General features: G+C 48.2%; 1 protein-coding gene across 1 annotated transcript in view; it reads left to right on the plus strand.

Moving 5' to 3' along the window:
* LOC116952315 (dual specificity protein phosphatase 8-like) overlaps positions 1-20157 on the plus strand; it is a 57544-nt gene extending 37387 nt beyond the window's left edge. Inside the window, exons 6-8 of the mRNA XM_032971563.2 lie at positions 6423-6582; positions 9322-9445; positions 10060-20157. Coding sequence (XP_032827454.1) covers positions 6423-6582; positions 9322-9445; positions 10060-11383 — 1608 coding nt within the window. The 3' untranslated portion in view covers positions 11384-20157. The remainder of the gene's footprint in view (positions 1-6422; positions 6583-9321; positions 9446-10059) is intronic.
* The last annotated feature ends 2175 nt before the right edge of the window (positions 20158-22332 follow it).

The raw sequence follows: 22332 nt of genomic DNA on the forward strand, positions 1-22332 counted from the left end.
GGGGAGGCCCAGAATCTATTCAGATATCGCTCACGGTTAACGTCATTAGCCGTGGCCGTGAATGGAGCTCACGCCCCGGAGTTGCACTAACCACCACGCCACCGCTCCTCGTGCACAGTCAACAACAACATCAACAACCCTGATTCGCCACCAAGTGGCGGTGACGTCACCACGGCGCTTGTGCCAGGCTATGTGCACTTTAAGGCCACGTGAAGTCTCAACGCCCGCTGGCAGGAGGTCACGGGACAGACCCCGGTGCCATGGGTTGGCCGAATGAGATGTCCGGCCGATGCATCACCTGTGCACATTTACAAAAGACAAAGATCCCCCCCGTGTAGCCTGAACAGACTGTCGGGGCAAGTGCTGTTAGCGAACACCTATGAAGGCCGGCACGGCACACGAGGGGGTGGGTGGTCAACACCACGCCCGGCCGCCTTTGTCTCTCCAGTGACGATGTTTATACACCGCACCAGGTCCTCATTTGGGGCTGAGTGGACCTAGCGGAGGCCCAGAACCGGTTCAGATAACCGTCACCGGTGTTGGCCCTGAGCGGTAATCGAACCCGGGTTGCCGAGTTCGTAGCGCAGCGCGCTGATCGCTACACCGCCGCTCCCCACATTGACACACACAATGACATGTGCGCGCTCGCACAACGCACAGGCAATCACAGCGAATGACACAGGTGTGTGGTGAAGTCATCAACTCACACAGTGCCTCTGTGTCCGCGCTAATGATATTGAGCTCTGTAGCAGAGCAGGTGCTCATTTTATGTCAAGTCGACCTATGGCAGGCTCGGAGCAGATCCACTTTAGCACTTGGCACTGCTTGCGAGTGAAGTGACCGAGGATTATAACCCTTGAGACTCACGGTTTTGAGTTGTCTCACGTCCGCGAAATGGATTCTCACGTTTCTCGTCGTTGTTGTTGTGGTTGTTTCCCTGATGTAAATACCTCAACTCAGCCCTAATTACTGCGGTCCACGGGCAGCTGTTGCCGATGATTCAGGGTCATATTTAAGGGTCAGTTCCGACAGTTGTGTCGTTCCTCGCAACCTTTTCTATGAGAAAGCAACAGGCAACGAGTAAAAAAAAAAAGTTATCCAAGGTTATTCTTATTAAATCGTTGGCAGTGGGGGTGTTCACATAGTGGTGTACGTTAACCCATTGCTGCTACACAAACTCCTTCATTAACCCCCCCCCCGCCCCACTTCTTTTGTTCAAAGTAGACTCACCCTTGCCTCCTGCGTGATACGCGATTCTGTGCCTCAGTTGCTTGAATGTCAGGCTCTCGTTTCTTCGGAATCTTGGGTTTCTGTTTCCATTTCTCGAGTTTTAGTCTCAGTCTCTTTTGGGGTCCCCCCACCCCGAGGTCTTTCAGGAGGGGGTCTCACGGCTTCCAGAGCCCCTTTTGGGAGTTTGACGTGCACGGCGCTGTTGCGAGTGGTCAGCGATCGAACCAAGGTTGCCGGCGCTTGGCCGCGTTGCGCCCGTTTGCTGTCGTGCCATGCACTCTCTCAAGCAAGCGCGCGTGCACATGTTATATATATGTATGTTTTTAAAAAACATGAACACGGGTACATGCGCAGACTTGCAACCACACAAACGTGTTCGCTTGCGCACGCTACGAGGTGGGAAACTTTTGTTGTCCACGTGGTATAAGTGGAGCTGCTGTGGCGTCGAGCAATTATTTTTGGGTGGCAGGGTGGTGCAGTGGCAACACATCAAGAAGGGCCTGGGTTTAATCACCATCTCTGGCAGCGATCTGCACGGAGTTTGTACGTTCTCCCGCTGCTCTGCTTGGGTTCCCGAGTTCTCCGGTTTCCTCCCAAAGAAAATCAAAACCATACAATGTACATGTTGTTAGCCGTACATCCCAATGCTGAAAAGTGACCTGCAAATCACTCAATTGGGATTAAACACTGCAGCAGCAGTATCGCTCCCGACTGAAAACTTGGCAGGACCCTTCTGAAAAAGAGTGTTGAGACTCAGTGAGGCTTCCCTTGTTAAATAAGTGTAATGATGAATCGATCAATTGTCTAATAAACTGTGTAGGCTGGTTATTATGGAGCTTTGAGATAAGTTCATGCCTTGGAGTAAGATGGATTGTGGCATGGTGGGATCGTAAAGGGATGACGTGGGCATGGTTAGGCCTTCATCCAGCAGTGGATAGACAATGGGTGATGATGATGGCGTGAGTCTGGTATGCATTTATACCAAGTACACTGAACAGCGTAAATCTCAAATCGTCAACAAATTCATAAATGCATTAAAAAAAACACATGCACGTAAGTGCACTAAGATCCTCCGTATAGCCTTAACAGACTGTTGGGGCAAGCGCTTTTTAGCGAACACCTATGAAGGCCGGCACGGCATACGAGGGGGTGGGCGGCCAGCACCACGCCTGGTTATTATTTTAAGTGCACGTACACACGCGCACCAACACGTGTACCAACACGCGGATGTGCTCACACTTGCAGGCAAACACATAGTGTACATTTATGCATAGTTACGCGCACACACCGTGTAAACAATGACATAAAGCCAACTAAATACGCTCTTTCATAAATGCACCGACCGTTTTAGTAACAGCCAGACGTAGGAGTGGTGTAATAATGATTAGCACGGGTACAATTACATTCCCTTTTGTCAGTCCACTGCTGTAAAAGGGTCTCCCTATGCCGAGTGGGTTGTGGGGGGGTTATAATGCTGTACTTCACCGCGCCGGTCACTGCGGATTGCTGAAGGCGGGGGAGCATAGACGCGGGAGCGTGAAAGCACAGTACAGCACAACGGTGGATTGTTTCGCAGCACTGCCCTGTGCTGCCCACCACTTAACCCCACAGCAGCCGATAACACCCTGTCACACACGGCGGTCGCCCATCCAAGCACTATTCCTGCTCATCCCTGCTCAGCGTCCGAGATCTGACCAGATGGGTCACAATTCAGGTGTATTATTTCATCACGGGCGAAGGCGATAATGATGATGGTGAGGAAGATGATCTCACTGCCAGTGACCTCCCAGGTGTCATTCCTAGCTGCGGGCAAAAGCCGCTGCTATGTGGTTAATAATAAAAGCAGTACTTTCCTGCTCGAGTGAGTTCTGCGGCGTCGCTCATCACCTACGTCGAGTGGTCTGAGCCAGCGCTGGATATTTCGTATCCTCGTGGCAAGGGCCAAGTCTCTACGTCGGATCAGTGGTGGCACTAAGCCCAAGCAAACCAAGCAAAAGTTTTGGGCTCCAAGCGGAGCAAGGGGGCTTCCAGATTCACTGAAAAAAATAGGGGTGCATGAAATATCAGCTGATAAGTAAAATTTTCATGAACAAAATAAGCCGATTAACGCAAACGAGCCAATTCATCTTGGTCATCTCTGTCTCGTCTGCATCTCTCATCACATATCACTACATCTCAATCTTTTGCTTTTGCCTACATTTCTCTTGTCTCGAAAAGGAGCCTACCCCCCCAAAAATTGTAAGCTTAAGGTTCCCCAATTGCCTAGAACTACCACTGAATGTAACCAACACTATAGCTTTCTTACAAAGCGGTACTCGATTTATCGACCCCCTCCCCTAAGGAATGATGGGCCATTGACGACCACAGACTGTGATTGTCGCTCGTGGCGGTCCAGTTGCCGATTTAGGCGCTTTACTGACAAGGCCATCCGGCCAGATTTCACTTGACCTCAAATAAGCATCTTCCACAAATGTATGTTGACATTTGTTAACATGCATGTCAACATGCATCACTGCAGGGCCGTGGTGGACGAATGGCTAAGAATGCTCATCTAATTTCCATGTTGGAACACTGAGCCCAACGCTGGTAAGAAACTGGGTTCCATTGCGGGTTCACGTGGCGATGGCACACAATGGCCAATTATCTTTCTTCTTCTTCTGCTGCTTCCTTCTTATTCATATTCTTTGGGTCTTTCAGTCAAGCCACGTAGATAGTAAAATAAGAATATCATGACGTTTCGATTGTAACACGAGCAATCGTCATCAGGTGAAAAAATATAGCGGGAGAGCTGCTGAGGCAGGAAAACATATTCTTATTCTTCCTGATTCTTCCTTCATCTTCCTTCTCTTTGTCCTTCTTCTTTGTCCTTCGTCCTTCTTCTTCCTTCTTCATACTTCTTCTTCCTGCTTTTTCCTTCATCTTCCTTCTTCTTTGTCCTTCTTCGTCCTTCTTCATTGTCCTTCTTTGTCCTTCTTCGTCCTTCTTCCTTCTTATTTATCCTTCTTCGTCCTTCTTCCTTCTTCTTTGTCCTTCTTCGTCCTTCTTCCTTCTTGTCCTTCGTCCTTCTTTGTCCTTCGTCCTTCTTCTTTGTCCTTCGTCCTTCTTCTTCCTGCTTCTTCCTTCATTTTCGTTCTTCATATTCGTCCTTCTTCTTTGTCCTTCGTCCTTCTTCCAGCTGCTTCTTCCTTCTTCATACTTCTTCTTCTTCGTCCTTCTTCCTGCTTCTCCCTTCTTCCTTCTTGTTCTTCTCCCTTGTGGTGGTGGTGGGGGGGGGGGGTGGATCAGCCATGTTCACGAGTTCACGTCGAGGTCGGTGGTTGATCCAGTGGACGGTTACAGATGTAGCCTCATGGTGGTGAACATCTGAAACGCTGCCTGCGAATTGATCGAACCCTGGCACTGGTGTTACCGTGCGGTCCGTGGTTTGGAGACTGACTGGTGACTACAGTCGCGCTGTGGGATATTGACACCTGCGATAAGCCCACAGACTCGCACCGTGGAGAAATTCTGACATCGGTTGCCGTTGGCTGCACAATCGAACCTTAATTTAACGTTGCCCAGCTCCGAAGGTTCATTCAATCGATAGCCACTAAGTAGATGACTTTATTACACATTTCAAGAGAGTGCGGTTTTATTGCACGTGTAAAATGCACCATTAAAGGACATCGGACGAAGGCTTGCGAGTCAATTTCTTGTTCGTTTCAACATTGGCAAGCGCGACTGCTGTTTGTCGACAGAATTTAAATATCCATAAATGCCGATGGAGCATATTGCACAGTGGGATTGATGACAATAAGTAATATTTAAAAGAAAAACACTTTTTTTAAAACACGCTTTCATGAAATGTACCGTACGCGTAATGGCAGGACTCCAGAAAGTGGCCCCGAAGCTTGCCATAACGTAAGGGACCGTGGTGATTCCAGTTGAGCGTGGACAATTAGACCCAAGCCGAAACATAACATATAAATAAATGAATGTTTAATAATATATACTTTTTATTTTTATGATAGAATATAGTGTTGTCGTCAGTATGACATAAGTATACCAAGTTTGCAGTCGATACCACATTGGGAAGTGGGTACAAATTGAGTTACAAGATTTGGGGATACAACAACAGACAGAGTGAGTTAATAAAAAGCGTTGTAATAACAAAGAAAGATACTGCAATGCCGCAGGGGAAGTACGCGGGGTCGCTTGGGACGTTTCTCCTGCTCAATACTGACCCTGCTCGCCTTATCACAAGGCGAGGCCGCGGCCTGGAATCGTTTCACCTGCGTAACCTGTACACTTGCCTGTAAAATATATAAATATATACAAGTTCTTGGTTCTTTCGGTAAAGTCACGTAGAAGGGAAACAATAAAATAATAAAAATATAAAACAATACAATTCTCACGACGTTTCGACTGCAACACGAGCAATCATCATCAGATGTGAAAACCACAAAAATTTTCTTGCTGTGGGTTTCAACGTCGTGAGAATTTTATTGTTTTATATTTTTATTATTTTATTGTTTCCCTTCTACGTGACTTTACCGAAAGAACCAAGAATATTAATCCCTGCAGTCACGAAAGCTTTAAGTCAAAATATATACATGGTTTAGTTGCAGGATGGTCCTAGACCAGGGGTCGGCAACATGCAGGTCCGGAGCCGTGTGCGGCTCTTCAAGGACCGCTGCTTCGTGACGTTGCTTATTAAGCACCAGCTTCTCGGAATTATTCACGTGCATTGCAACTCTTGAAATATTGAGGTTTTTTTAATACCGAATTTGAAAAAAAGTCTCTCATTATTATTCTGGTTGCAGACCCATGTCCTAGACTCATGACTTACTCTGCGGATGTCTCCAAGCTGCATGGGTGCCGCGGTGGGGAGATGTTAACTCCCTCGCCTTGTATGCAGGAGGTCGTGAGTTCGATCCCGACCCTGTATATTTTGAGTTTGTATGTTCACTCTCCTCGTGGTAGCGTGGATTTTTCTCCGGGTCCTCTGATTTTTTTTCCCTCCATATTTAGAAACATTCATTTAGAGTATTTGGCTGCGATACATTTTCACGTGATAAGCTTCTTTGTTGAGCTATCGCTTGTGGCCAGATAGCTTCTGCAAAGAGCTGTATAGCTAAATGGGCCTTCCCTGGTAAAATAAATACGTTGTCTGATCCACACGTGTCCCTCCTCCTCCTCCTGTGCTTGTGCAGGGGCTGATGCTGCAGACGGGCATCGCGTACGTGCTCAACGCCAGCACGTCGTGCCCGCGCCCCGACTGGCTGCCCGAGAGCCGCTTCATGCGCGTCCCCGTCAACGACGGCTACGGAGACAAGATCCTGCCCTGGCTCGAGCCGTCCGTCTCCTTCATCGGTGCGCGCGTCCACACTCGTGCATGCACCCACGCGCGTCCACTGAACTCGCGCACGCACGTCCGTGGACTCTTACGCACGTATGCACCTCTCCTTCATCGGTGCGCGCGTCAACGCGTTTGCGTGCACAAAGACGACAAAAGATTCCCCCTCCGTAAGGTCTTAGCACAGACTGTTGGGGCAAGCGTTGTTAGCGAGCAGCACCTACAGTGAGGGAGAAAAAGTATTTCATCCCCTGCTGATATTGTACGTTTGCCCACTGACAAAGAAATGGTCAGTCTATAATTTTAATGGTAGGTATATTTGAACAGTGAGAGACAGAATAACAATAAAAAAATCCAGAAAAACGCATGTCAAAAATGTTATAAATTGATTTGCATTTTAATGAGGGAAATAAGTATTTGACCCCTCTGCAAAACATGACTTAGTACTTGGTGACAAAACCCTTGTTGGCTATCACAGAGGTCAGACGTTTCTTGTAGTTGGCCACCAGGTTTGCACACATCTCAGGAGGGATTTTGTCCCACTCCTCTTTGTAGATCTTCTCCAAGTCATTAAGGTTTCGAGGCTGACGTTTGGCAACTCGAACCTTCAGCTCTCTCCACATCTTTTCTATGGGATTTAGGTCTGGAGACTGGCTAGGCCACTCCAGGACCTTAATGTGCTTCTTCTTGAGCCACTCCTTTGTTGCCTTGGCCGTGTGTTTTTGGTCATTGTCATGCTGGAATACCCATCCACGACCCATTTTCATTGCCCTGGTTGAGGGAAGGAGGTTCTCACCCAAGATTTGACGGTACATGGCCCCGTCCATCGTCCCTTTGATGTGGTGAAGTTGTCCTGTCCCCTGAGCAGAAAAACACCCGAAAGCATAATGTTTCCACTTCCATGTTAGACAGTGGGGATGGTGTTCTTGGGGTCATAGGCAGCATTCCTCCTCCTCCAAACATGGCGAGTTGAGTTGATGCCAAAGAGCTCCATTTTGGTCTCATCTGACCACAACACTTTCACCCAGTTGTCCTCTTGAATCATTCAGATGTTCATTGGCAAACTTCAGATGGGCATGTATATGTGCTTCCTTGAGCAGGGGGATCTTGCGGGCGCTGCAGGATTTCAGTCCTTCACGGCGTAGTGCGTTACCAATTATTTTCTTGGTGACTATGATCCCAGCTACCTTGAGATCGTTGACAAGATCCTCCCGTGTAGTTCTGGGCTGATGCCTCACCGTTCTCATGATCATTGCAACTCCACGAGGTGAGATCTTGCATGGAGCCCCAGGCCGAGGGAGATTGACAGTTCTTTTGTGTTTCTTCCATGTGCGAATAATCGTACCAACTGTTGTCATCTTCTCACCAAGCTGTTTGGCAATGGTATTGTAGCCTATTCCAGCCTTGTGTAGGTCTACAATCTTGTCCCTGACATCCTTGGAGAGCTCTTTGGTCTTGGCCATGGTGGAGAGTTTGGAATCTGATTGATTGATTGCTTCTGTGGACAGGTGTCTTTTATACAGGTAACAATCTGAGATTAGGAGCACTCCCTTTAAGAGTGTGCTCCTAATCTCAGCTCGTTACCTGTATAAAAGACACCTGGGAGCCAGAAATCTTTCTGATTGAGAGGTGGTCAAATACTTATTTCCCTTACTAAAATGCAAATCAATTCATAATATTTTTGACATGCGTTTTTCTGGATTTTTTTGTTATTCTGTCTCTCACTGTTCAAATAAACCTACCATTAAAATTATAGACTGATCATTTCTTTGTCAGTGGGCACACGTACAAAATCAGCAGGGGATCAAATACTTTTTTCCCTCACTGTATGAAGGCCGGCACGGCACACGAGGGGGTGGGTGGCCAGCACCACGTCCGGCCTCCTTTGTCTCTTTGGTGGCGATGTTTACACACCGCACCAGGTACTCATTTGAGGCCGAGTCAACCTAGCAGAGGCCCAGGACCGATGCAGATAATCGTCACTGGTGTTGGCCGTGAATGGGAATTGAACTCGGGTTTGCCGGGTTCGTAGTGCAGTGTGCTAACCACGACACTACCGCTCCCCATTGCACACACACGCACACGCGCATATACACGGACGTGTGTGTGCAAACTGAACTCGCGAACGCACGCACGCCCCTTGGACTCTTACACATGCACGCACATCGTCGTCGGCGCGCACTGTTAACGCTCGTGCACGGACACACGGACTTACACTGATGCACACGCACAGATACAGTACGCGAGCATGCGTGCGCACATACAACTTTTCCGTGTCGCTTGTTATGTAGACTTGAGGAGGCCTAGAGACAGATTCGCAGAGGGGAGACTAAGCTGGAATTGGGAAGTCAGAGATAAATTCAATGGCTCAGCATTATCATCGCACAACGTTGCAACACCTGGACAAGGAGATGACTACATGGTTCCACATGCACCTCATGTTGTTGTCGTATTTTATGGCTCACCGACCCAGCTCAAATTGACCGGTGGTGAATGTAAATTTGATGTGTCGTTGTTAAGTGTGGGTTTATGCACAATGTTTTATCGGCATTGGTTGATGTTCGATGGCCGACGGGCGTGTTCGTTGGTGCGGCAAGTTGTCGGTGAGAGTCGTTGATGCAAGAACGCTGAAGGTGACCGCTGTTGCGATGTAACCCCCATACGATGCGGCTTTCCAAAGACCTCGCCGCTTACCGTGGGTGAGGTTGGCGACGGTTACCAAGTGCTGATTTGGCCGCGCCTGCGTCGTTCTGCAGATCACGTGCGGGTGTCACAGTCGCGCGTCCTCGTCCACTGTCTCGCTGGGATCTCGCGATCGGCCACCGTGGCCATCGCGTACGTCATGCGGACCACGGGGCTATCGTCCGACGATGCTTACCGGTGGGTGTGCGCACACAATGATCACTCCGCGTAGCCTTCACAGACTGTTGGGGGCGAGTGTTGTTAGTGAGCAGCACTTATGAAGGCCGGCATGGCACAAAACGAGGGGGCGGGGTGACCAGCACAACGCCCGTCCGGCTTTGTCTCCCCAGTGGCGATGTTTACACACCGCACCAGGTACTCGACCTAGGGGAGGCCCGGGACCAGTTCAGATAAACGTGACTGGCGTTGGTCGTGAGCGGGAATCGAACCCGAGTCGCCGGGTTCGTGTAGCCCAGAGCGCTAACCGCTGCACTACCGCTCCCTGCGGTGTGTGCACACTTACCCACACTCTTGGTTTGTGGGCCGTTATGCTCATGTTTGTACAGCACACTGGGTACTCATTGTAAGACTGAGGCGAGCTATACGGGAGGCCCAGAACCGGTTCAGATATTTTCCACTTGTGTGGAGAAAATGTATTCGCCCAGGTAAACAGTGGAGTGACCTTTTGGACGATCACGTGAGAGGGTTAATAGATTCATAATAATCAGTGTGCGTTATAATGAGTGGCCAGAAGCAGGAACTAAGAATCGTTGTCATCTCGTTCCACCCCCCCCCCCCCCCACCCTTGACAGCTTCGTGAAGGAGAAGCGACCCTCCATCTCGCCAAACTTCAACTTCCTGGGGCAGCTGCTGGAGTACGAAAGGGGCCTCCGTGGCTCGAAATGGAGCAGCATCTCCATTCCCCAAAACTGCCTCGGCCCTCCGACGCCTCTGCCCGCCAATAGCCACGAGCGAGTTCCAAACGACACGCCGGATGATGTGCGCGCGACCGGGAGGCCCGCCGCCTCGTTGTGCAATGGCAGGGGACACTCCTCCTCCTGCTCGTCCTCCTCCTGCTCGTCCTCCTCTTCTTCGGAGGGCAGCGGCGGTGGCCGAGTGGGGCCCCCGGTCCTCATGACGAGTCCGCCGCCTTCGCCCGAGCGCGTGCACAAGTACAGCCTCCTCAAGCGGTCGTTCTCGCTCAACCTGCGCTCCACCGTCTACCCGGCCGGCGGCGACTCGGCGCTGACGATTCTCACGCCGACCGAGGACACGGCGCAGGCGCTGCGCGGGTTTTGCCTCCGCGAGAGCCCCGCTGGGGATGGCAGCGACGGGGAGGACGGCGGAGGCGTCGCGCGGCGGCCCAAGAAGAAGCTCTCGCCCGACGAATCCACCCCGGCGAGCCCGATGGCCGTCTTTCCGCGCGGCCAAGCCAACGGCTACTGCGACGCCCCGTGGCTGCCCGTCTCCTGCGACGGCGTTGGGGCGGCGGGCGGCGTCGCGCCGGGCCTCTGGGACCATTACCGGCTGCTGTCTCCCAGCACTCCTTCGACGCCGCCCAGCCCTTGGGAGAGCACCCCACCCCCCTTGCCGGGACCACCTCTCGAATTCCTGCCGGGCGCTCCTACCTCTCCGTTCGTCGCTCCGTTCCCCGGTCCTCCACCGGACTCGTCGCTCCTACCCGCGAAGGCGTCGCACCCGCGATGCGCGCGGTCGCCCGCCGCCGATGGCCGCCAGAGTTTGGATTCCCCGCGGCTGCCGGTCCTCGGCATGGCGTCGGTGTCGGCCAGCGGCGAGGACGGGAAGGAGGCCGGCGCCTGCGAGCGCGTCTCCGCCGGGAAGGGGAAGAAGCAGCAGGAGAAAGTGGAACCGCAGCCGCCGTCGTTGTTGATGTGCGGTGGGGGGGCGGGGGCGGCGCCGGGTGCAGCGCGGCCCTCGGGAAGCTGCCGGCCCGAGGAGCCCCCCTCGGTACAACGCTGCGGGAGCGAAGCGCTGGAGCTCGACGAGTCGAACGTCGTCGGCAGGGCGACGTCGGCGGACGGTGCCGAGGTGGGCGCGACGCCGGGCCCCAACGCTAACCCGAGCCTGCATTCCATTAGCAAGCAGTCAAGCCTGGAGGCCATACAGGTATTGTGAGCAGGGTCACAATTTGGAGAGGGGGGGCAGCCCGCTCGCTCGCGATGAGGCTTCAGAACACCAGAGTTACAAATGGCCTGGATTTGAGGCCTGAAGCGTGTTTTGTTCACTGCTGCCTGGTGGTAGTGACGGTGTTTGTTTCGAAGCCGTGGTGCTTAGCGGATGGCCCAGCAGAGTGAGCGGCGGATCACATAGACGGCAGGCAGCAGGCCGCGAGCCGGCCATCTTCTTGAAATGCACTCCGTGAAACCTGCCGAGTGCGTTGTGCTTTTTCTTTGAAATATGATCTTGAGTGACCAGTTGGCGAGGCTCCTACCCTCCCACAAATGTGTTCTGGAGTCCAAACATCTGCAATCCTGAGAAGAAGAAGAATGAGAAAAAAGGTTGACAAACGATACTCCTCATACCAAAAAAATTGTTAGCTTGCAGGAGGGAAGCACACTTAATTACTGCAAACGCAGGTGATTTGCCTCCAGGTGTTCTGAAGACTCTACGTAGAGACGGGACTTGGCCTGAAAGCTGGAACAACTTTAAGGATTGCAACGGCTGCCCTCCTCTGAATAAACTACAAAGACGTTCTGTCGACTAATCTCTGAGCAGCTGCCGTGGAAGTCCACGTGAAACATTTTATTTATTTTTAAACATTTTTTTTTTCTCTCCCAGGACAGATGTGAGACTCTGCCTGTGTGTGGTGTCCTAGGTGCATGGTGATACTTTGGCGTATTAGGCATCGTGTTTGAGCGTGTGAGTGTACCTTACCGTGGGTTTGCGCACGCGCGTGTGTGCATAAAGTATGTGTGTGTGAGAGAGAGAAGGTGAGTCTCTGTGAGTGTTTGTTTGTGTGCGCGTACTTGCGCATGCCTGACTACCTAACTGCATGTGCGCGTGTGCGTGCCCGTGTCTCTGTGTGTATACCCGTGTACATGCTTGTTCACGCACGTACGTTTTTGCATGCGTCTGTGCATGTACGTGCGTGTCCCTGTATGTATGTGCATGCACATAACTGAAGCGGGGCTTGCATGCACACTTACGGATGTGCGAGCGTGGGTATGAATGCTTGAATCCACTTGTGTGCGTGCGGGTACAGATGTTTGAAGGTGTGTGAGCGTGCACGTGTTAAAGTGTTTGTGTGTCTCCTCTCCAAAGCTTTACGTGATAATTCATCTGATGATTATAATTAATATCTATGAGAGGATCAACAACAATTTGTGTTATTTAGGTGATTATTTATGAACACTCCTGAAGCACTTATGACACAATTCTTCTCTTAATCTGGAATTTGGATTTAAGGGATTTAAATTATAATTTATTGACATTTACGTTGTTTCACTTTATAATTTATATCGGTCGTAAAACTGTAGGTCTCTGGGAACTTCTGTATAGTTTTCAGTTTTCGCTTCTTTGTACAAACTATCGTGTGTATTTCATATACATACACACACACAATGGCAAAGACGTTTTAAGAATGTGACGTGAGAAAAACACTCGCTCTGACCTAAACAATGAGCTTATTTTAAACCCCAAATCGGTGAGCGGTAGGCGATCGTGTCATGTGATCACACCTGACAAAAAGGTGGGCCGCATTACAAACCTCCACAGTCCTTTGGAGTTTGTAGAAAATGTCAATGTCCTTTTCTCAAAACCCCTCGGATGTAGAAGTAAAAATGACCACGCAACTCCTCTGAGCCTTGGCCACGTGCAACTGTAACTGTGAATATTACGGCAAGATGAAGATGTTTTGTTTCGTCAAATGCCACGATCGTAGCAGCAATTGCAGCAACGTGACAGAACTTACGCGTTAATCTCTTTGGGCTGTGGTTTTTACTGCAGATAAAATGCATTTGTGGTCAGTAGGAGTTAGAGATAACAAACTGTGGATGTAAGGACTCTCTTACATTGTTTGTGTGTGTATATATATACAAAAGTTGTGTTTTCCATGACTGGGGTAGCCATTGATGTTATAAGGCCTGGAGCTGGGCAGAACACACTGGAGACAATGGCCTAGCGGATCTGAGGTTCGTTAGCCCAGGGACATGAGCTGTTGGGAGATTAAAAGCGCCGTTCTGCCCCGGCCTAATCTCCAGGCCTGACCCAAGCCTTGATCCAACCCGTTGCCACTGATTAGGCTGGGCCAGCAAGGGATTTGGGGCAGGCAGGGCCCACATTTAAAAATCAGAAGGTTCCCATGAAAACAAAGTTTGTTTAATTCATTTTTTAATGTTAATTTTATCGCCAATCTATAAGAAGTTTTTTTGGGTTATAATGCATAAAAATATAAATGTCGTTAAAACCCACCACCACCCGACACAGCCAACTAGTAAGGGTTGTCACGTACACAAAACACGCCAATTCGTTACTAGAAGAGCACACCGGTGTGTTGGAGAGCGACGCCACAACATTTGCAACCTAGGTACGACGTTTCGCCAGTAATTACAACTCGCTTCATCAGGCGACAGCCAGATTTGTGGAGAAGTCTAAGCCTTACTGTTGGCTGTGTCGGGTGGTGGCGGCGGCGGGTTTTAACAACACATTTACGCGATCTAACCCAAAAAAAACTATTATGGATGATATTGGTCGCGATAGCCTATACTCCGTATTAAACTCTATCGCCAATGTTACCTTCATTAGTCCCCGTTTTATCGGGCTGTTTTCATTTCATTCTCCAGTCTTTTTTTTTGTTTCCCAATCTGACATAGGATCCACCGTCCTGCCTCCTGAGGCATGCGTCCCGGGGGGGGGGGGGGGGGGGGGTATAGATAGCGAAATCGCGGCCCTGGCCCGGCCGTAGGCTGTGAGGGACCGGCGGTCAGCGTGGAAGAGAAGTGCGAGGGCATTAATCTTTTTTAATACGAGCTCCACCATCTCTTGAGAGGCCACGCCACGGCCCTACCGAGTGTGCGGGTTGTCCATGGGCCGGCGAGACCTCGAGGCCAGGTCGCTGCAATACCTCAAGAATAAGTTATTCACGGCTCATCCGAGTTTTGCGCTCCCTCCGACAGGGGTTGTGAGACCTCGTGACGCTGCGTGGGGTCTCCCCTGCTCTCCGCTCTCTCTCTCTCTGTATCCTGCCCTTGTTCTCTCCCTAAACGCACTTATCTTCCTCGCAGTTTTTCCGTGTTCATTTACATTTGCTTTGGTTTTGCTTATTTTTCTATCGCATTCCTCGCTATCGCCCCCCTCGCTATTGCCCCCCTAGTTCATCCTATCTATAGCTCTCTGGCGACCTTCATATTGCCCCCTTCGCTGTATCTTGGCTTCCCTCGTGTTTCTCTGCATCTTCCTGTGTCCCATTTCTGAATGCAGCTTTCAATCGATTTGTGTCTGCAAACGTTCTCCCTCTCCGTCCATCTCTCATCCTTTCCCGTTCCGAGACGACTGCAAGTTGCTGGGTGGGTCCAGTTCGCCGCTGAATTGCGGAAAGCGCAAAGCGGTTCAGCCTTCATTTTTATTTAGAGAGGCAAAACGCCGTTGTTTTTAAAGACCTTTGCACTCACCGCAAAGAACTGTAGCGACACGACCGCACTCTATGATAGCTGGCGTCAAACTGTGCAACACGCCCTCCCGCATAGCCTTGTGGGAGCCTCGGTACCAATACATTTATTTTAGTTTAGTTTTTCAAAACCGGAAGAAGTGCACGTACGTCATCAGAACGGGAACGGGTTAAACCATCCACCTTTCCACCCTCTTGGTGTTTCTCCACCTCTGCCTTGCTCTTTAATATTTGTCTCCTACCCCCATCGTCACCTCTATGGTATGAATGTGTGTTCCGGATGCTGTCCTTGTTGTGCAATACAAGCGGCCGTTTGGCCTTCTCGCCGTGGGCCCGTCCCCCTCCCTTTGTGCTGTATTGTTGTGCACACACAAATTACCGTCTCGGCTCGAACCTCAGCGTTCTACCGCGGCAAGAGGCCGTTCCTCCAGCCACACGTGAGACAGGGTGGGGGTTTCGGGAGGATGGATGTCGGGTTTGGGAGGGTAAACAGTGGGGGGGGGGCTCAGACAGCTGAGCCTGTCTCGGACCCGTTAATGTGCACGTATTTAATTTTACTTGATGCGATTTAAGTGCGTGATTTTTCGTATTTCTGTGTCCCCTTGCCTAGTGCACCTACATTTGTGATATGATTATTGTAAACGCACGCGCACGTGCTCGCACGTGAACACGCAGGGACAGTTTCACAGGTGCGCAGTCTCGTGTACGCTTGCATACGCATGCACACGCATCACGTGTACATGTGCAGTCAACTCTCGATTACCTGGGGCAATGGGGGTATGGGTGGCCAGGATAAAACGCAAAACGTACGTAAGCTCAGCTATTAAACATGTATTGCTTACATGCGTAGATTGGGGGCGAAGTCGTAGAATCTGTCATCTGTTGTATTTTTTAAGTAATCGGTTTACTGGCTGATGAGTTTGCGGCCATGTGGGCACTGAATCATTGACCCTCGACGAGTGGGGAGCTGCTCATAATGAAACCAGTGTGCGCACGTAAAGGTATCTTATTTTTTTTCACAACCAGGATAATCTGTCCACGGATGTATCGAGATTTCACTGTACACATGCATGAAAAACACAGGCATATACACACTTCCACAAGCGCACACACACACAAACAACAGGGCAGCCAAGACAGGACAGGAAGCGACCATAACATTTGTTTTTGCGGGGTCTGGATAGCTGCACCAAGGGCCCAAAATTGTAGTGAGTTGGGCGATAAACCGTTTGCTGTGTGGACGTGCGAGAATGGAGAGGGAGCCAGACCGAACAAGCACAGCACCCCGGGTGAAGGTGCTCCATCGCAGCACCCCACTTCAGCGTTACCGAGCTTAAGTCAGTGCGAGGATAGTCGAAATTATTTTTGTAGCTGCCAGTGGTTTAACGCTGGCAAAACATATCCACCGCTCTCTCAGACGAGAGATACTGTTGGAGTAAGTGCTGTTCGCGAGTGCCCGTTGATGCCAGTGGAGGGCACAATGGGGCAGTGAGGATTCAACCAGCCGTGCATGCCCGGAGGCATTTCTATTCCCACGGTGAGATGCACACAAATTAGCATGAGGTCAAAGTAAGTGGGATTAGGCCGGAGCCTAGCGATGGTGAAAACTGTATGCCAAGTTCGCGCGCACTTTGGCGTTAATAGTGGATAACATTAAGGTGTGCGGTGATGGGGAATGAAAGGTCATTTAAAAATGTGTGAAATATGTTCCCCTCCCTCGGATGTATACACCATTTGTCACGTATTCACACGCAGGGATTGAACCCAGGTTGAAGAGATTGTAATACAAGAGTGCTCCATTAACTCTGGCACCACTCCTCACCGTGCCTGGGTGAGAATGGCGTGACGCCACGTTGACAAATTCGGACGCAAATATTCTCAGCATTTTTATTAATGGTTCCTTGGTGCAGTTATGCTTAAACGTAAAAACACATTCGATAAGAATAAAGTGTCCGAATGTTTTTTTTTGTTATATACAATTACATTAGATTATGTTTTACTCCGTGAAGGCGAGCATATCAAAGTCTTAAGCTGAAGTTAAAATCTACAACTTTGTTGAATGTCATTTTGTCGGGTCTACAAAAGTTGTGTGGCATTCATTGTTTGGTATTGCAACTTCGTGAACGTTTTAGGTTGTGTAATGCATCATAGATGCATGTAATTTAGCCACACGACCCAATCACGGCAAATTTAAAAACATTTTAAATAATGAATATAGGATAACATAAGCCACAGGCATTTGACCCCCAACATACCCCTCTTGCCTAGATGCCAAAAAAAAATTGGCTCTGTGATCGAGGCAAACAGTTGCGGCCTACTCAAATATACTCGGGTTATAAAAAAAAATCCATAGGCATTGTAGAGAACGAAAAAGCAACTGTGTAATTCAGAATTTACAGATCAGTATATACTAACTATAAGTCACTTAATGGCATGTAATATTTTAATATGCCATTTTTTAATTCACCCACATGACCTATCGGTCACGAGGGTTGTTTGATTACACTTCTCCGCGCAGGTCAGTGAAGGTTGGCAGAGTCAGGGCCCAGAACTGCTTCTAATTGTCACTCACCACGGATGTTTTCGATGGCCGGGAATTGGACTAAGTTGAACGGGTTCATAGGGCAGTGCACAAACCATTTCGCCGCCACTCTCCATGGTTTTACTTTTCACGTTGGCAATTTTCCAGAAAATTCAGGCACATTTGCCACGATAACACTGACACCTTTTACAGCTGTGACATGGCTTTTTGACGTGCCTGTCAAACCCATATTACTTTATTACAACCGATCACAGCAAAGTTGCATGAGGGGAGTCGCATTTCCAAACTGGTTTTGGGGAACATCGTTTCAGAGCCACAACCCCAAACGCAAACAAAAACATTCCCCCAATGGTTGCAGCCCTTGTTAAACTGTTCAATATAAAACGACATTATTGCAAGCAACAATAATGCATACAGATTGCACTGTATTCACTTCACCTTAAGAGAGGTTTTGGCTTGGATGAGACACAAATGAAAATCATCATTGGATAGCTGTACACGCAGTCCTGATTCGCAATTAAGGACATATTCCTCGTCTGTTGTTAAAACTACTGCCTTGTCACGAACTATGTTAACATTTCCTGGGAAAATGTAAGGTCTCCAGGACTTCATGTCAAGGGTAGCATAAGCTGTTGTTTTCCACACGTTTTTGGTGTTAAAAGTCACCCCTGTGGTAAGTGTAAGGTCTTGGAGGAAGTGAAGAAAATCCTTGGGTGTTTAGTTAATTGAAATAGTAAATCCAATAACGTCCGGGTAAAGATACGAGAGCTTAATGATTGCTACGATGAGTTTGACATTTTCAGCAATTTCACCTGCGTGTTTTTCAAGAGGATAATTAAAACGCGCGTGCATTAGGTTTGTGTTTATGGCGAACGTCAAATGTATAATTTAATCTTTTTGGGCAACTTCTTAAAAAAGAAACAACGTTCGCATTTTCTTGGAAAATGAAATCGTTAAATTATGCGGTCGCTCATGCAGAAAGGTCACCGTACTCACTCACCGGACCGGATCAATTCCCACATCCTCCGCCGGGGAATTTCTGCAGAGAACTATAAAATCGTTGTGTTTGCTGTCGAGAGAATGGTAAGGGTCCTGCGTGGCGCCATGAAGGAAAGGCACTGTGCGCTGGCGTCATGAAAGAATGCCACATTTTATCATCGGCAGCAGTCTCCCAAAAATACCAACTCTTCCCCCCCCCCCCGTCCCCTTAATCAGTATGGTACAATTTCTCGGGTCATTGGTATCAGTGGGCACTCGCTTTGATCATGGACGTTCAATCCAATGTAAAAAAAAAAAACTAATGGTGTTGTTACAGAATATATGTAACGTAAAAACATGTTTAATCACTGGCAATTTATTTTCCAATGTGAACAATTATCAAAGTTGCATTTTTAAAATGTTATATTCTATTGTAGCTATTGATGACAAATCACAGACGTTTGCACAATATCCTTTAAGGCTCTGCCCTACCTTGGCCATGAGTCTATACAGATGAATGAGTTTTCACTGTGCCTGCTTACAAAATATGCCCTCAAAGGAGAGGCTCGATAAGCACTTAAAAACTTTCAAATACTCTTTTACTGTTGTGCCATAATTGGTGACCTGACTGAAGATGATCAGAGCCTGCTTCATTTTGGAACACTGATAATCAATTGGGAGGCCCTTCAGACACCCAGCCACATCTGTACCTAACCATCCTTAAGTTTATCACATTCTTAATCTGATCGTTCATAAGACAGCGGTGTTTAAAAACATCGTCAAATCGTAAAGGTTTAGTTTCCCTGGGGGAATTTTTTTTTTTAAACGACAGTGGTTAGTAGAAGTGGTTGTAATGAGTGGTGTGGTGGAGAGTATTTTGCCATGTATCCACTTAGTTTTTAAAAAAGAAATAAAAAATATAGCATATGCCTACTTTTTTGTGAATTACACAGGCATGTTCTGCAACAAATTGTGTATCCCTGTATAAACGATGTAACATTCAAATAAAAAAAACTCATTCGTGCATGTAAGCAATGTTACCAAAATCTTACACACATCTAAAAACTGCAAAAACAAATGCGATATATACATTTCGAGCTTTGAGCAGTAGCTCATCTCCCTTACAGCCATTGGTGGAAAGTACGCATTCCTGTGCCGAGTTGAGTAACTTCACCAGACGGTACTTGTTTTATTAACATTGACTTTGGGGGATGATGTGGATGATGATACATTGCGACTGGATGAACCCCAAAAAACAGATGATTGGCAACTCTGCTTTTCCAACAACTGACGTGTACTCATGTGATGTACGCTCATTTAAATCTTGGCACATTTCATTCGGGTTTCTAAAACGTACCGAGCATCATTTTGTCTGTATTTTAACACGGGACAGGAGAACGCCGACTGAATCTTTGGACATTAAAATGCGATGTCAATGAAGCGAATTCAGGAAGTTGGGTATACGTGCACATGTGAAGTGAACAAGTCAACAACCGCACACACAACACGCGGACACACACAAAACACTCTCATTGATACAATTACCGAATGTGATGGCACAAACGGCATCTGCACAACAAGGTAATCACACCCGCGCATTGCTACGAGATGGACAATAGCCTGCTTCGCCGGTGTTGACAATGGCTCTTGCACTGTGGGTTTTAACGCGAGCCGAGCAGGCACAAACGACTACACAGCAATTATTTATGATGTGATGTTATGATTATTATGTGCTGTTGAATAAAACAAATATGTTTCCCTTAATACGTTGTCGGTATTGTGTGGTGTTCTCTCGTTTCCTTTTCTTCATTGCAATCCTAGTGGTTTAAACAGAATTCCGTCTATTCTAGGTTGGTTTGACATTTGTATCCTTTATCCCAGCATCTCTTTTCTTCATCAAGCCTTTATCCATAAGAGGTTTTATGGGTTAGATGAATAATATTTGTCGCGAAAGCCGACGTATGAAACTGATCAAGCCTTTGTCTGAAAACATCTTAATACATAGAGGACTGCAGAGGTTTTCGGGAATAGATTTCACTTCCCAATATATATTTTACAAAATTGACTAAGTATATCTCTCCAGTACCATATTACAAATTCAATGTAGTGTTTTTGTAAGTTTATCGCCGGATATATCGATTATATGGACACCACCAACCACCACCACCCGCAATGGAGTGGCCGCATGAAACTCGCCACCTATTGTAAGTGGACGTGTTCGTTAATTTGTTAATCTACCTGCATAATTATTGATCATTTATAACGCGTGTATAATTCTGTAGTGCCCACGCCAATTTAACAAGTTAAGCGTATTTAATACCGAATATTAATTGCGTATTACCGAATACTTTCAAAATAAGTATATTTCAAAGCAAACGTTGTGGGTGCGTCTTACATTCCGGTACGTATTATCCGGATAAAATATCAAGTAATAATTTCTAAACAATATAACCGTAGTGCTGGTTATTTATTTATGCTTAAAATGTGTACGTATCACTTGCGCATTTTTGCTCGTGCAACGTGACGTTTTAAAAGTTACGGATTGTGCAGTGAACGATCAGGAGGCATCTATGACGGTCATTTGATGGGTGAGCTGCGTCCCAGGAAACATCCGAAATCTTATTTATATATCTTTGTTATTCTTAGTCAGTCCAGCAGAGGACAAAACGACACACGTGACAAATACAATTACAAAGAGATGGGGAAACCGATATAGAGATACTCGACATCGCGAAATTTTACATCGTCAAACAAGGTTAACCTCCAATAACGGTGCATGATCGATGACTGACAGGTGATGTAATGTTACCCAAAGTTAACGCTCGTGTACGGCCCCTTTTTGTCCATCCACTGCTGGACGAGGTCCTCCCATGCAGTGCGGGCTCGTGGGGGTTATTTGACCATACTTCACCACGCTTGCGCGGATAGACGAATGATGGGATCATAGACGGTAACACTGCAGCCACCGTACTAACAATGGGAATTTTACTGCATTGCTCCCCCTGGTGACCGCCACTTTAAGCCTCAAAACGGACCACAAAAAAAGCAGCAGCGTCTATTCATGGTGGCCAACCCATCCAGGTACTATCCAGGCTCAAGTCTGCTGAGCATTACGGGTTACTTGGCTTGCCACGTTGATGTGTCAAACTGCTGTCATGTGATTGGATGACCATGTGCTCACCCACACAGATATGATACCAGTCCACTCGGGCATGTCTTGTGCAACAAAACTCCTCGTGCTCATGCGCTGCCACCTGGTGTCACGCAGGCAGTAGTGGCGTGGTTGGAGGGCATCAGCAGAGATGGTGGTGGGACAAAGAAGGGGGTTTTCACCTCCTGCAGTGTTCTTCATTGCAAGGGGCACGCGGGCCCAATGCTGGCCACTGGTGGCCTTTGGTGCGGCCCCCGACAAATCACAACATGTGAAAACACCCCACATCGTGCTGCTGTCAAACCCCCAACAGTTAAACAATAGTGTGGCGGCCCGCGCACTGATTATGTCTTATCGGTGAAAGTGGCCCGCCCTCTGAAAATTAGCGAGGACCACTGGCCTGCTGTAATACGTAATGACTTTGACAGCTTCAATGCTGTTATTTTATCGTCCCAAATCATTATCAGTCGTCATCAATCAGCTGCAAAAGAAATTCCTCCCACACGCCGACGCCATATCGTAAGTATTGCAATGTCACAATCATTCTCACTCCTGAAAGATGGATCTTGTCTCATTAAATCTAACTCGACTCAAATTTCAAAATAAATTTCAGCCCCAACATCTTGTCAACATCCAACCACCTTCAGGAGCAAGCATCTGTGACCACCACTTGTCAGAGGTGAAAATTCCACATTCCTATGATGGGGGTTCGTGTCACGACAGAACCACCACTGTTGACTTCCCACTGTAGTATGGAGGTTTATCAAACCCCCTATAGTTGATGAGCC

Source organism: Petromyzon marinus, chromosome 3 (assembly GCF_048934315.1).
Source record: "Petromyzon marinus isolate PM22_M1 ecotype Great Lakes invasive population chromosome 3, UKy_Petmar_22M1.pri1.0, whole genome shotgun sequence".
In the NCBI taxonomy this organism is placed as follows: domain Eukaryota; kingdom Metazoa; phylum Chordata; class Hyperoartia; order Petromyzontiformes; family Petromyzontidae; genus Petromyzon; species Petromyzon marinus.